The sequence below is a fragment of the Staurois parvus genome, unplaced genomic scaffold (genome assembly GCF_062004578.1).
Source record: "Staurois parvus isolate SC_StPar_1 unplaced genomic scaffold, SC_StPar_1.0 ptg000636l, whole genome shotgun sequence".
In the NCBI taxonomy this organism is placed as follows: Eukaryota; Metazoa; Chordata; class Amphibia; order Anura; family Ranidae; genus Staurois; species Staurois parvus.
The window spans coordinates 2241932-2258537 of NW_028318432.1; the positions used below are offsets into that span (position 1 = coordinate 2241932).

General features: G+C 44.7%; 1 protein-coding gene across 1 annotated transcript in view; it reads left to right on the plus strand.

Annotated features, from left to right (window-relative positions):
* The window catches only part of MALRD1 (MAM and LDL receptor class A domain containing 1), a 464614-nt gene that overhangs the window by 16439 nt on the left and 431569 nt on the right, over positions 1-16606 (plus strand). The window contains exon 3 of the mRNA XM_089693696.1: positions 73-222. Coding sequence (XP_089549822.1) covers positions 73-222 — 150 coding nt within the window. The remainder of the gene's footprint in view (positions 1-72; positions 223-16606) is intronic.

A 16606-nucleotide genomic window follows, 5' to 3' on the forward strand; every position in this document is an offset into this window, starting at 1 on the left:
TTTTTTTATAAAACTATTATCTCTTTACTGTCACTGTTTGCTGTTGCACTGACACCTCTGCTTGTTCTACAGAGACCATCCTCCCTTGCACATTTGATGTGGACTCTTGTTCCTGGACTTCAGATCCATCACCTGAACAAATACAGTGGAGACACACAAGCCAAAACGTCGAACCCATCCAGGACAGAATAGCACAGTACAACAACAATGACAGTATTAAAGGTAAGTTTAAAAAGAATATTCTGCAATGATAAAATAGCTTTAATGGCATGAATAAAACATTGGCAGAAAAGCTCATTTGCATGAGCAATCACAACACTTGGAACGGATTGTCTTTTCACACATTAAATATGTGTGATTTAGCTGTTCCTACAATTCTTCAGTGGAAAATAATGTATTTTAGAACGCAGAATTAATCGGCTAATAGAAGCACGGGTAGAAGGTATAATTATATTTGCATAACACCTGCAACGCTGCAGGTTGCTGGAGGAAAAGTTCATGGCTAGAAGTACATTACAGTTTATTGCAAAATTCCATAGAATTGCTTTTATATAATTACTTTTATGCTTATAATGTTAGTGAGAGTTCTTAAAGGGAAAATACTGTTTGTGCTTAGTTAGAACACATTTTGGGTCAAATTAACACAAAATCACTTTATTTTATTTCTCTTGACCATTCAATATCTCAGTGGGCAACTTACGTGATACAAGCGGCTAAGGGGCTGCACATAATGTAAAGCTACAGTAAACTTACAGAGACTTCAGACATGCAATAGGAGATGTTTAGAAACTATGGACAAACTACAAGAAATATCCAGAAACCACGTATGAGGCAGCATGATATGGGAGTTGTTGGAGACTTAGGACATGCTTCAGGAGACAGACTGGAGATATATTACATGAGACTACTAGAGATCACTGCTATTACATACCTATATAAATCAATCACTGTGCTTGCGTCTCCTAAAAATTTGATATTTCCTTAAAGCGGAACTAAAGTCACTATACTTACCCCCTGGTCCGAAGTCATTGAGGGGGTCCTCACCGGCATCTTCCTGCCAGCTACTTCCTGGTGCCGGTCTTTGGCATCTCCGTTGACCAGCACAGGATGACGTAATGCCTGTACAAGCTCAGGAGTCAGTCATGTGCATGTGCAGCTCAATATATATGCCACAGAAGGCTGCAAGAAGGCAGGTGGTTGTGTTTTACTTTAGAAGAGACATTGCAGGTCCCTTCTGCAATAAATAGCTTGCCTGCTTGTACGTTTTATTAAAATGCATTCAGTTCCTCTTTAAACAAGACCCATTATAAAAGAGAGAAATGTGATGGGCAGCACAGAAGACATAAGCTATTGTTAAAAAAATAAACCAAACCATTTACCTACTGGAATCCAGTCTAAAGAATATTTTTCTATCACTGACCCGAGTAAGCAATATTGTAATGAAAACAAAAACTGCAGTCTGTAAAGGCCCTTCAGGGCTACAAAATGTATTCCAAAAGGTCAAAGGTTGGACACAAGGGCTATATGCTAATGATTACTGTATATATACACTATATAGCCAAAAGTATTGGGACACCTCTCCAAATCAGTGGATTAAGGTGTTCCAACCACCTCCATGGCCACAGGTGTATAAAATCAAGCACCTAGGCATGCAGGCTGCTTCTACAAACATTTGTGAAAGAATGGGTTGCTCTCAGGAGCTCAGTGAATTCAAGTGTGGTACCGTGATAGGTTGCCACCTGTGCAATTAGTCCATCTGTGAAATTTCCTTCCTACTAAATATTCCGCGGTCCACTGTTAGTGGTATTATAACAAAGTGGAAGCAACTGGGAACAACAGCAACTCAGCTACGAAGTGGTAGGCCACATAAACGACAAAGCGAGGTGAGAGCATAGTGCGCAGAAGTCAATAGCTAAAGACCTCCAAACTTCATGTGGCCTTCAGATTAGCACAACAACAGTGCGTAGAGAGCTTTGTGGAATGGGTTTCCATGGCCAAGCAGCTGCATTCAAGCCTTACATCACCAAGTGCAATGCAAAGCATGGGATGCAGTGGTGTAAAGCACGGCGCCACTGGACTCTAGAGCAGTGGAGACGTGCTCTCTGGAGTGACAAATCACGCTTCTCTGTCTGGCAATCCAACAGGCGTGTCTGAGTTTGGTGGTTGACAGGAGAATGGTACTTGCCTGACTGCATTGTGCCAAGTGTAAGGTATGGTGGAGAGGGGATTACGGTGTGGGGTTGTTCTTCAAGGGTTGGGCTTGGCCCCTTAGTTCCAGTGAAGGGAACTCTTAAGGCATTAGCATGCCAAGACATTTTGTACAATTTCATGCTCCAAATTTTGTGGGAACAGTTTGGGGATGGCCCCTTCCTGTTCCAACATGATTGCGCACCAGTGCACAAAGCAAGGTCCATAGAGACATGGATGAGCAAGTTTGGGGTGGAGGAACTTGACTGGCCTGCACAGAATCCTGACCTCAACCCGATAGAACACCTTTGGTATGAATTAGAGCAGAGACTGTGAGCCAGGCCTTTTCATCTGACATCAGTGCCTGACCTCACAAATGCGCTTCTGGAAGAATGGTCAAACATCCCATAGACACCCTCCTAAACCTTGTGGGCGGCCTTCCCAAAAGAGTTGAAGCTGTTATAGCTGCAAAGGGTGGGCCAACTCAATATTGAACCCTACGGGCTAAGACTGGGATTCATGTGCGTGCAAAGGCAGGCATATAAATATTTTTGGCAATATAGTGTATAGCCCATTGTCAGATCTTCTCTCCATAGATTTGCAGTGGAATAAGAGAAGCAGAAAAAAAAAAAAAGATGGCTTCCCTCATGTTCTTTTGCAAATTAAAGGTAAACCCTAGGAAGATATGAAAAACATACATGCAATTTTGTATTCATTAATACATAATTAATAGAGAAGTGTGGGAAAATAAGAAAACAAACATTTATACTAAACTAGGTGAATGCATTCTTATGTACCTTGATTTGTTATACTTTTGTAAGATTTCAATAAACGCAACTGTTTAAAAAAAACTAGGTGGATGCAGTATTGGTCGGATGTTGCATCTGTCCCCTGCTGCCTCTACACCAGTGTTTCTCAACTCCAGTCCTCATGGACCCCCAACAGGTCATGTTTTCAGGATTTCCCTCAGATGAAACAGCTGTGGTAATTACTAAGGCAGTGAAACTGATCAAATCACCTGTGCAAAATAATGGAAATCCTGAAAACACGACCTGTTGGGGGTCCATGAGGACTGGAGTTGAGAAACACTGCTCTACACTGAGAACTGAGCGATCAAACACCACTGATCACTCAGTTCTCAGTCTTCACTGAGCAGAGAGCCGGTGACTGTCAGTCTCCAGCTCTCTGCTCTGCCTCTCCTGTGCTCACTGGAGTGCTGGGCTGTGAAGGGGGAGGGAGTTGCTGGCTCTGGCTCTCAGCATCCACCTAGGTGACTATGCATGTTTTTTTTTTTTCAATTCACGTACTTCTCTTTTAAACACTTAAAGTAAGCAAATTGTCAATGTGCATTGACAGGTAAGCTCTCATTGTTTAAACTTTTCCATAGGCGCACGCCCATTTCTATGAAATTTGTATATTATATGGACAAAAGTATGAGGTCACCCCTCTAAATGATTGAGTTTAGGTGTTTTCAGTGAAGAGAACTGTTGATAATACCTCTTACAAAGATATAGTATTGTAGACAATTGTCTACTTGGAGAGTTTGGGGGAGGCCCTTTGTTCCAGAATGACTGTGCCCCTGTGTACAAAGCCATGTCCTTGTAGGCATGGTTTGATGAGTTTGGTGTGGAGGAACTCAAATGGCTTGCACAGAGCTCTGACCTCAAATTGTGGTGGATTGGGGTTGTTTACTGCAAGCATAATTTCAGGTAAATGTGTAATATGTACTTCACTCAGTGCACTGGTACAGGACTGCTTACCAGTTACCTTCTAGAACTGGCAGACTGTTAGTGCAAGAACATTTTTGCCCCCCCATTAAGTTTCATGGGAATGGTTAGGGTATAATGAAGAATGCCTCTTGTTGTTCACCTGCCTCAGGAAATAAAAGAACATAACAGTTGGAAGGGGTCCTAGCACCCACCCAACTTTCATATGATGTACATGAGCCACTAAATATGAAAGGGCCCTTATGCAGTTGCGTAGTCTGCACCATTGTTGTGTCCGACCTTACCTTTACAACAAAGAACATTAGAGAGCTGCATTTCAGGTGTGTTCATTCTTTAGCAGTGAACTTAATCCCAGAAGCCCTCCCATCAGATAAGACAGGCAGTGTTACTGCTTTCATCTACTAAAGATGATTGCTATTAGCATAGAGTGTAACTTTCCCATTACCAAGGGTCTGTGCGCTAGTGAAAGAGAGGTCCAATCTCTTCATAAATGTCAAAATTCAGACAGAGGAAGCTGCAGAGAATGATATTTGACATTTTGAGAGATGGGATCATTGAATTAAGCAGAACACAAAGGCTAGGATATGGAGAATAGGAGAGTTTGTTTTCTCAGGAATATGCCGTGTTACTGTAATTCAAAGAGCAAACACAGCTTATCCCGAATCAATCCATCATGATATGACGTTTCCATAGGAGCTGCGCAGTTAAATAAATTTGGGTGCTGCCATTTATTTTTAGCAGTGGAATTTACATTTCTTTGTACTGATTTCATGTGAAACTGCATCCTTGCAAATCACACCCCTAAAGAGAAAAATCAGCAGCTTTCATTCAATTTTGTATGGTCAAAGTGAAGCTCCTGGCAAATACCTAAATACAGTCATGGCCAAAAATATTGCACCCCTGCATTTCTGTCAGATAACGCACCACTTCTCCCAGAAAGTTGCAATTACAAATTCTTAGGCATTCTCTTGTTTATTTCTTTTGTTTGTTTTGGTATGACACAAAAAAGTGGAGAAACAAAAAGCCAAATCTGACACATTCCACGCAAAACTCCAAAAATGGACTGGAGAAACTTTTTGGCAATCTCCATGTAATATTTGGTAGCACACCCCCTGGAAAAAATAACTGAAATCAATTGCTTCCTGTAAGCATCAATGAGTTTCTTCCACCTCTCTACTGGAATTTTGGAACATTCTTCTTTTGCTAACTGTTCCAGGTCACTCAGATTGGAATGGCTCCTTTTCCAAAATCCTGTTTTGAGATCTCTCCACAGGTGCTCTATGGGATTAAGATCTGGACTCATTGCTGGCCAGCTCAGTACTCTCCAGCACTTTGTCTGAAACCATTTCTTGGTGTTTTTTGACATGTGCTTTGCATCATTGTCCTGCTGTAAGTTCCATGACCTCTGACAGAGACCCAACTTTCTGAAACAATATGTAGCATTCACAGAATGCACATGTAGCTATAATCTTTTGGGATGAGCATGGAGACCTCAAGCATGTTGTTAGAAAAGTGGGAACTGAGATCCTGTTTTAGAGGTTACTATGCACCAGTAACATGAGCACTGCAGCACCCTTCCTTCGACACCTACAATGATCAGTATCGTAAGAATTTTACAAGTATGTACCTGCTACTTTATCATATTCTTGGAACATTTCCTACTATTCTCACAGACACTTTCCCTTACAATTAGACTCTGTCAACCACCTTGTGCAATTATAAACCCGCTACATGTATATAACTAAGTTAAGTCATGTCGTTGGGACTAGACCCGCTAAGTGCTTAGGTGATATGAAATGTTTTTGCAATGGCAAGTAAAGCATCCTGAAAACGGGAAAATCCTCTAGATGTGAAGTCTTAGCATGTAGAGTGCATGTGATTGCTGCATGGCTGCAGGCAGTCAGATAATGGCAAGATAAAGGCATAATATGCTGGTATACAATTAACCTAAGAGATGGGAGTGTAATTTATTTGGCCCCATGCACACTGGGAGTTTGGTCACGTTGCATGGGGCTCTGGCATTTAGCTTTTGGCGGAGGGCACAGGTGCACCATCCAGCCTCACTGCTGGAAGCCTAATAATCTCTATGGGAGGCTGACAGCTGCTGTAGCTGGATGGTGCTTCTTGCAGTACAAACATTTAGGGCAGTATACACCAGTGAATGAATGCCTGCAGCACAGGCTTCTGAATGTCCAATGTGTATGGGGCCAAAAATGCAGCCAATACAAGGGGAGTGTAACCTGAAGTAATTAGTACGAACATGATTGGCCTAGGAAGAGTTCGCTCTCGTGGAGGTGAGAGAAGGTCCTGCAGTGAAACACGTGCCAGGTGATCTAAGCCCTCATGTCCCATGGGAACCAGGTGTACAGTTGGACCTGCTGAGCCCTAACTTGTAACAACATGGAGAATGTATGGCCCAGTGGGAGAGTGTGCTCTAGGTATGAAGAAGAGTTGTCAAGAATATGGATGAGGGATGGTGTAGTGGGTTTTGGAACCTGCCATCCATGCACATGTGTTAGACATGGATGTCTACGTTGAGCACTTGGGCCAGGAACTAGCTAAATTATCTGATCCCGGGGTGATTTGTATTACCATAGGTCACTAGCTGGAGGTTTGGCAGTGTGTGGCTGCTATGGGGCACCTACGTTCCTGTTTAGCAAACTTTAATGACTCCGTTATTTTGGTTATTACCTGTAATTTTGTGGAAGTTACTTAAAATTCATAGCAGAATATAGACGATGGTTGAGGAGCGAGGCAGAGCAGAGAAGGAGCCGCAGGAAACCAACTGTGGAGGTTTCTCTGGATAGCTTTATAAGTAGGCAAAGCATTGGAATAGCCCAGAGCTTATATACTGGAGTGACATATGATTCAGAGCCAGCCTCGGGTCTAAAGATAGAACCTTATCACTTCTGTAACAACTGCTATATCGCCTTAATGCAGGAAGGCTCACATTGCCCGAGCTGGTTCTGAACACTGTAACTTTGTAACCTCACAAAATCAGTTTTTTTGCAATAAGAACTCCCTTGGTATAGAAAAGCAGGATGCTGATTATGAAATGCCAATCTGCTGAAGTAATTTAATACAACCAACAAATGTAGAAGACAACAATACTATGAATAATACTTAGGTTCCATTTATAAAACAATTCTATGGCCTTACCCTTGCTTTAAAAAAAGATCAGAAAAAAATGCACATTTCTAAACCACTGTGGAGTGCTTTACAAATGTGCATTATACTTTGGGATTCCAACACAAGCAAAGCCAAATCCAAATGACTGAATGAAAAGAAAAAATGCTGGGAGGAGAAGAACTCGGTCATGTGACCTGTTAAAGTCATATGACCAACCTTTCCTCCAATTATAGTGTTTTCTCTTAGTGGTAAGAACTCCACTGGACACCACAGGGTCCACTGTAACCTCCATTTTGTGAATGGTGTGTAAAATGTAGAGCAGTATACGGAAAATGAGAAAGCATTATTTTTACTACTGCAAAAATTATTCTAAGTGTGCACTGTGCTGCCACATAACCCTGCTTATTTTATTGAGTGACTAGCATTTGGCATGTTCCTGTGCAGCCCTCTTTGTTTTGCTGTTAATTAGACCAACCCTCTACTTAGGGCACTCCCAGCCTCTCCATACCCTTGTTCAGGGGTGTGCAACCTGTGGCCCAAGATGGCTATGAATGCAGCCCAATACAACATCACAAACTTACTGTTGATTTTTTTTTAAATGTTTTGTAAAAATGCATTTACACTTAATGAACAAAGAAAAAACTGACAGTGTTCCTTTACTGCACTTTTATAAGTTTTAACTTCCCAAAGAAAAATATCCCACTCACCCTAATCATGCCTTATTCATGTGTAGTGCTACCCCGTCAGGAGCCACTGAGTGTTCTAGGTCTCCTGTTCACTCAGAGCCTGATTTGGAGCATAACTGCTGACACCACCATATACCCTTGGCCAAGAGAACCCCCTGGCTGTGAAACAGAAAATAATCCCTCAGTTTAAGGCAAACCAATGCACTGGTTGTATTGAAGTCAGAGTAAAAGTAATGGAAGCACAAAAAGAACAATGGTAGGTGTGTACAAAAGTTAATCACTCTGGAAAACATAGTGAAAAGGAACATACAGAGTACCACTTTAAATAGACCCAATTGTCCTGCAGAACAAAAGTTTAAACATTAATTTCAGCACTGAGATGTTTTCTTTCCCAAAGTGAGCTGAAATAGAGTATAAAGAGAAGTCGGGCTAACTCATTTATGGGTTCTCAATGACTAGAAACAGGGTTTAACTCTCAAGGTGAATTTGCATGTAATAACATTCCCTCTAGCACAGGGGTGGGCAAACTTTTTGACTTGAGGGCCGCAATGGGTTCATATATTGGACCCGGGGGCCGGACCAAGAGTAGATGAATGATGTGTATGTGTCATCCATAGTAAGTATAGTAATATTCCCCCATAGTAAGCATAGTAATTAATCCCCCATATAGTAATTCATCCCCCATAGTAATTCATCCCCCATAGTAATTCATCCCCCATATAGTAATTCATCCCCCATAGTAATTCATCCCCCATAGTAATTCATCCCCCATATAGTAATTAATCCCCCATATAGTAATTCATCCCCCATAGTAATTCATCCCCCATATAGTAATTCATCCCCCATATAGTAATTCATCCCCCATAGTAATTCATCCCCCATATAATAATTCATCCCCCATATAGTAATTCATCCCCCCTATAGTAATTCATCCCCCATAGTAATTCATCCCCCATATAGTAATTCATCCCCCCTATAGTAATTCATTCCCCATATTAAGTCCCCAAGTCCCCCCTGTGTCAATTCACTTACCTTTGCTCCACGCGTTCCTCTCGCCGTGTTCCCGCGCCGTTCCGGTGTAGCATGAAAATCTGTCTCCTATGAGGATCTTTCCCCCTCGACGTATCTGCGCATGTGCCAGTTTCAGGCATTAGCAGCCGATCGGCGATCTCCGGCACATGCGCAGATACGTCGAGGGGGACAGATCCTCATAGGAGACAGATTTTCATGCTACACCGGTCTTCAGGGCGGACTGTGAGAGGAGCCTAGCGGGAGCCTAGCTCCGCGGGTCGGATTAAAAGGTCCGCCGGGCCGTATACGGCCCGCGGGCCGTAGTTTGCCCATTGCTGCTCTAGCATCATTCTCAAGTATAGAAATAAATGCGTGCCTGATGGGGCCCTAGTTTGTGCACATTAGAGTTGAAGTCCTTCTAGATGAAAACAAGATCTCCTGAAAGGGTAAAGTTGTAAGAAAAGTTCCACCTAGACTAGGGGTCAGCAATCAGTAGATCACGATCTACCAGTAGATCGCGGCAAGGTCGTGGTCTGGACTTGTGACCCGCCATCCCAGAGCATCAAATAAAAGTGCAATGCAACTTGTAAAGTTGGACCTGTAGCAAGAGCCGCATAAGCTGATGCCTCCTCTGTAGTGCCAGCTCCTGTCCCATGTGGAGTGATACTAACTGCACTCCACCTCTTATCCCAGCTAGAGATCTCCAGAGTGATGCCAGCAGCAGGAAAGAAGAGATCTTCAGATCAGTGTGAAGCAATACACTGGGCATAATAGTATAGGGCTGATTTTCTCTGATGTGCTGCGGTTTATCCACACCTTGGGTGCAGTGCAGTGTACCTGCAGCTTTCCTGCGGGTTTGCTGCGCTTAACCATAGACTTCTATTATACCCTGCAGGTTTGGTGCCCTTTCTGAAAGCACACCAAAACTCTTGAATGCAGGAGTTTTGCTGCACTTTCAGAAAGTGCACCACACATGTCACGGTTGGTTGGTGTAGCACCTGCCAAGCATGACCTATTCAAGTGAATGAGGCCACTCTGCAAGTGCCCTGAAACCTTGTGTGGTACAGCAAACAATGGGTTAAAGCAGGCAGTGTTGTGTTGCTTTCTCTCCACCAGAAGCATACAGTTGTAGGGAGCTTGCAGAGTGGCCCTATTTACTTGATGGGGTTGTGATTGGCAGGCAGTAGCACCCACGAAAAGCAACAGGGGTTTTAATGTCTGCTGCGGCATGTATATACCTTTGGCTGCTGTCTCAGCAGCTAATGGGAGTAAGTACTGGGGGCAGTAAAACTGTGACTCAACTTCAGGGTTTTACCACCCCTCAACTCTATGTGTGAATGAGCCCTAAGTGTGCCGCTGCCAAATGCAACTAAGAGCTCATTCACATGTGCAGCAGGCACTACTGCTCCACTAAAAAGTGATCCGAGTGTGTTTGACAGGTGGTGAGGAGGCAATATTTTGCCTCCTCACCACTTGTTTCCCTCTTGCTAAGAAGGCTTTGGCTAGAAATGTCTTCACCAGGGGCGGACTGACCATTTGGAAACTTGGGGACTGCCCGAGGGCTCAGGGTCAGTAGGGGGCCCCATGAGATGCCCCTGGTACCTTTTTGAGTTTGGGCAAGGACACAGGGGCCCCATAATCCCCTATTGCCCGGGGACCCCATGAGTTGTCAGTCCCCCCCTGGTCTTCACTTTACAAGAAAACACGGAAAAACACCCTCTGTAATATACCAAACTTGTGTAAGTTACAATGGATTCTACTCCTTCTTGGTTAGTTCATACTACCTGTGGATCTTGTTGAGTCAACAAGATGCCATACTGACCAGACTGGGTCTTAGGAGGTATGTCTTTGCATAAAGTGGCATTTGAGATAGAACATACAGGCTGTATGCAACTGTGCATATATGTATTGCCAGAGAGTCAGAGTTAAAGTGGAGTTCCACTCACCCTGTCAAACAATAAAAGTCAGCAGCTACAAAAACTGCTGACTTTTAAAAACAGCCACTTACCTGTCGCTCGGTCCCGTGGTGTGTCCCCTGCAGCCCGTTTCACCAGCCGTCCTGTATTCCAGGAGGCTGGCATCTTCAGTGTGGGCACCCTGTTGTGATAGCTTGCAGCTTTACAGCCAGGTGCCCACTGCGCATGCGCGAGTAGCGCTGCGCTTCATGAATGGTCCTGTAGTCTTCTGGGACCTGTCACTGGGACCTGTCACTAGGCGATCGGACCGGAAGTGGGAGCGGGTACCTGTCAAATTCGTGTACCCGCTCCCCCCCGCCCCCAAAAGGTGCCAATCCTTAATGGGGAGTGGGAGAGCAGTCCTTAAAGTGGAACTTCCCCTTTTGGGTGGAGCTCCACTTTAAGGCAGCCACTGGTTCTGATAAAGAATACCAGGTTTATGGATTCTATTTAAATAATAACATTGGCAACAAGTCAAATTTTTACTGACCAGATGAGAGGAAAATATATTCTTAACGTTTTCCCTCAATTTGTGGGTTTTTTATTTCATGCCACGTTTTTACATTGTTTAGGGTGAAAGCCTAACTAATTTTGATGCAATGTCCTCTTTCAGAATGGATATTCACACTGTAAGCCCAATTGTAACTGTTTCCCTTTGAACTGAGAGTGTAAAATAAGTAAGAATTTACCAAGAGAAAACTTGCAATGAATTTCTAGAGCATGAAATAAAATTCCAGTTTATTCGGCATTCTAAGCATTATCGTATATAGCAAGTATTGCATCTGATTGCACCCAGGCAGACAGAATATAATTAAAGTCATCATTTACGTCCCAAATACTGCGAGAACATCATCCGATCATTGTTTGTGTTTATAGTTTTTCTATAACTAGTGAAACCTCAACATGAGTATTTCATCCCGAAAGGTAATTATACAGTACATGTCATGGTATACTGGTAATTAAATCACATATCCCGGAGAATGATTTTTATTAACCGTGAAATTATATGTTCGGAGGTTTGGAAGAGGAAGCAATTGATAGAACTGCATACTGGTTTCCTGTCTGGGCTTGTATATTTTTCTGTTTTGTTTTTAAACTGACTTTATTTGTATGAGAAACAGAGTCTGTTAATGGGAAATTGGTTTTATTAAAGAGGTATTAAACGCAACTGTTCGAAATATGATTGTCCAAGAGTGGATTTTGCTCATGTTATCTGGCTATGACCAGTGATTTCTAGGTATTGACAACAGGTAGTTGATATTCTCACCACAATATTGTCCATACCAGTGCCTCTAACCCCGAAGGTGTGTCTCTTGGGTATTCTTGATGAAGAACTCTGGACGTGGTACATGAGAATTTTGTTATGAGAAACACTTTTTCTAGCCCGTAAATCTATAGCACTTAGATCAGCGGTTCTCAACCTGGGGGTCGCGACCCCTTTGGGGGTCGAACGACCATTTCCCAGGGGTCGCCTAAGACCATCGGAAAACACATATTTCCGATGCTCTTAGGAACCGAGACACCGCTCCTCTGACTCAGTCGATGTGTGGGCGGGATGACACGCTGCCCTGTCACCTGGCCACACCTCCGGGATCCCTCAACAACTCCGCCTCCTCGCCGCTGATTGGCCACCGGAACTGTAGCTCAGGAGAGGCACACAGGCGGCCAATCACCGGCGAGGAGGTGGAGCTTGGAGAGGAGGAGCCGAGCGGCAGCGCACGTAGATCTAAGAAGATCGAGGGAACTGCCGGAGTAAGTGAAGAGGAGAGTGGCCAGAGAAGGAAGACAGCTGACAGGTAAGTGAGAGAGCGAGCCCAGGCTGGGGCAGGGGTCAGCAAGGTAAGTATCATTGGTGTCAGTGGGAGGAATAGTGCTCCATCATTTGTGTGACTAATACCAACAATGGGGCACTATTTCTCCCACTGACACCAATGATGGGGCACTATTTCCCCCCCCCCCGCACTGACACCAATGATGGGGCACTATTCCTCCCCCCCACTGACACCAACGATGGGGCACTATTCCTCCCCCCCCCACTGACACCAACGATGGGGCACTATTCCTCCCCCCCACTGACACCAACGATGGGGCACTATTCCTCCCCCCACTGACACCAAGAATGGGGCACTATTCCTCCCCCCACCGACACCAACGATGGGGCACTATTCCCCCCCCTGACCCCAAAGATGGGGCACTATTTCCCCCTCCACCACACTGACATCAATGATGGGGCACTATTCCTCCCACTGACACCAATGATGGGGCACTATTCCTCCCACTGACACCAATGATGGGGCACTATTCCCCCCACTGACACCAATGATGGGGCACTATTCCCCCCACTGACACCAATGATGGGGCACTATTCCTCCCACTGACACCAATGATGGGGCACTATTCCTCCCCCCACCGACACCAACGATGGGGCACTATTCCCCTCCCTGACCCCAAAGATGGGGCACTATTTCCCCCTCCACCACACTGACATCAATGATGGGGCACTATTCCTCCCACTGACACCAATGATGGGGCACTATTCCCCCCACTGACACCAATGATGGGGCACTATTCCCCCCACTGACACCAATGATGGGGCACTATTCCCACCACTGACACCAATGATGGGGCACTATTCCCCCCACTGACACCAATGATGGGGCACTATTCCCCCCACTGACACCAATGATGGGGCACTATTCCCCCCACTGACACCAATGATGGGGCACTATTCCCCCCACTGACACCAAAGATGGGGCACTATTCCCCCCACTGACACCAATGATGGGGCACTATTCCCCCCACTGACACCAATGATGGGGCACTATTCCCCCCACTGACACCAACGATGGGGCACTATTCCCCCCACTGACACCAACGATGGGGCACTATTCCCCCCACTGACACCAACGATGGGGCACTATTCCCCCCACTGACACCAACGATGGGGCACTATTCCCCCCACTGACACCAACGATGGGGCACTATTCCTCCCACTGACACCAACGATGGGGCACTATTCCTCCCACTGACACCAACGATGGGGCACTATTCATCCCACTGACATCAGTGATGTGGCACTACTCCTTCCACTGACACCAATGATGTGGCACTAGTCCTCCCACTGCAAAATTACAGTTATGAAGTAGCAACGAAAATAATTTTATGGTTGGGGGTCACCACAACATGAGGAACTGTATTAAGGGGTCGCGGCATTAGAAAGGTTGAGAACCACTGACTTAGATGGATCCAACCTACTCCTCCTTCACTGCACCAATGGATAAAAATAGTCAATCACATTTTTTTAATCAGAGTATAGCATCAAGTCAATTAACTCCTGGGATATTGATCTGGTCAGTTAAGTAGCAGAGGGAGTTGTTAATCAGTTTCAGCTGCTTTGGTGTTAATGAAATTAACAATAGGTGCACTAGATGGGCAACAATGAGATGACCCCCAAAACAGGAATGGTTTTACAGGTAGAAGTCACTGACATTCTTTTCTCTACTCATCTTTTCAGACTGTTTTTCATTAGTTTTGCATTTGGCTAGGGTCAGTGTCACTACTGGTTGCACAGACAGTCCAACTTCTCCAGGATGGTACATCAATTCGTGCCATTGCCAGAAGGTTTTCTGTGTCTCTCAGTGTCTCAAGAGCATGGATGAAATTCCAGGAGATAGACAGTTACTCTAGGAAAGCTGGACAGGGCCATAGAAGGTTCTTAACCCAGCAGCAGGACCGGTATCTTCTCTTTTGTGCAAGGAGGAACAGGAGGAGCACTGCCAGAGCCCTACAAAATGACATCCAGCAGGCCACTGGTGTGAAGGTCTCTGACCAAACAATCAGAAACAGACTTCAGGAGGGTGGCCAGAGGGCGCGATGTCCTCTAGTGGGCCCTGTGCTCACTGCTTGGCACCATAGAGCTTGATTGGCATTTGCCATTGAACACCAGAATCAGCAGGTCCACCACTGGCGCTCTGTGCTTTTCACAGATGAGGGCAGGTTCACCCTGAGCACATGTGACAGACGTGAAGGTTTCTGGAGAAGCCGTGGAGAATGATCTGCTGCCTGTAACATTGTTCAGCATGACCGTTTGGGTGGTGGGTCAGTGATGGTCTGGGGAGGCATATCAATGGAAGGATGCACAGACCTTCACAGACTATACAATGGCACCCTGCCTGCCATTAGGTAACGGGATGAAATCCTTGGACCCATTGTCAGACCCTACGTTGGTGCAGTGGGTCCTGGGATTCCTCCTAGTGCACGACAATGCCCGGCCCCATGTGGCGAGAGTACGCAGGCAGTTCCTGGAGGATGAAGTAATTGATACCATTGAATGGCCCCCTCGCTCGACTGACCTAAATGCAATAGAACACCTCTGGGGCATCATGTTTTGGTCCATACGTTCCTAACACATTACCCAGTCCATTACAGTCTAGATATCCAGCATGTTATTTTTCCCCATTGAGATCTGATGTGTTTTCAAAGTGTTCCTTTAATTTTTTTGAGCAGTGTATTTCAGCATAGAGCCTGCCCCAAGAAATATAACAAAATTTAGGATGTCTGGTGTTCCTCTACACTTTCTGTATAAAGTAATTCGGGAAGGTTTTTAGTATTTTTCCTCTTCCAGGACATTGTACTTATTACAAGATGTTTAATTGTTCTGTACAGTTCTGAGACTGTGTGTTATGGTATTTCATACTCAGTTACTGTACCCTATTCAGCTGACACTGATAGTTACTTTATTTTTAATATTGTATTTGCATCTTTTGCAATAAAAAAAAATTTAAAGAAAAGAAAAAAAAGCTATTAAACCCAAACAAAAATCTTATATATTGCAGCTAACAAAATGTAGCGCTTACCCTGAAAGGACCGCTGATTTGTTCCCGGTTCTTTTCCCAAGCTAGTATAGCCAGGCACACAGCAATAGCCATTCTTTTGGCTCAGTAAATAGCCTATGGGTGTCCTTTTTTATGTTTTATTAAACTTGAACTTGGATGGGGTGTAGGGTAGCTGCGCAAAAGTAAAGCAACTGCTTGAGGACACATCTTTCTCAGAACTTTCCCAGAACATCCTTGCCACAGAAAACAAAGGACTGAGCCACACAGAGACCGCATAAGAAATGTCTATCTTCTAGCACAGGCTAATACTAATACAAGAGGGATAGCAGCAGCAGCAGCAGCAGCAGCAGCAGCAGCAGCAGCACACAATCACTGGTATCGCACACACCAGTTTGTACTCACAAATGTCCTTAGATTTTTGGATGCCTCCAGCCAGACATTTCTCCTGTGAGCTCTTTGGACCAGATCCCCAGATAAATCCCTCCGTCAGCTCCAGCAAAATTCCGTAGAATAATACAGCTGGGACCTTGAGAAGCAAGGAAGAAGCACAGCTGGACTGCCCAGAAGGGTTGAAGCTCTTCAGTCTAGGAACCCCACTGCTCCAGGCCTCAAACTATTTATGCACTCTCCCAGCCTCCTTTTGGGCACTCTCCCTCAGAGATTGGCTGGGGCCACATAAATATTGAGGCTGTAAATTTGACTTTTCCAGCCCACTATATTCCAGAACCCTCTAGAAGGCAGTGGGAAACAGTCAAATTCACATTCAATGAAACAGAGCAGCCCAAAGCAATAACAAGCTGCTCCACAAATTACAGAGGAACAAAATTTATTATTATTATACAGGATTTATATAGCGCCAACAGTTTGCTCAGCGCTGTACATTATAATGGGAGCAGGGGCAGACTGACCATTTGGAAATTCGGGCACTGCCCGAGGGCCTGGGGTCAGTAGGGGGCCCCATGAGATGCCCCTGGTACCTTTTTCATAGGCTTTTTTGAGTTTGGGAAGGACACAGGGGCCCCATGATCCCCTATTGCCCGGGGGCTCCATGAGTTGTCAGTCTGCCCCTGAATGGG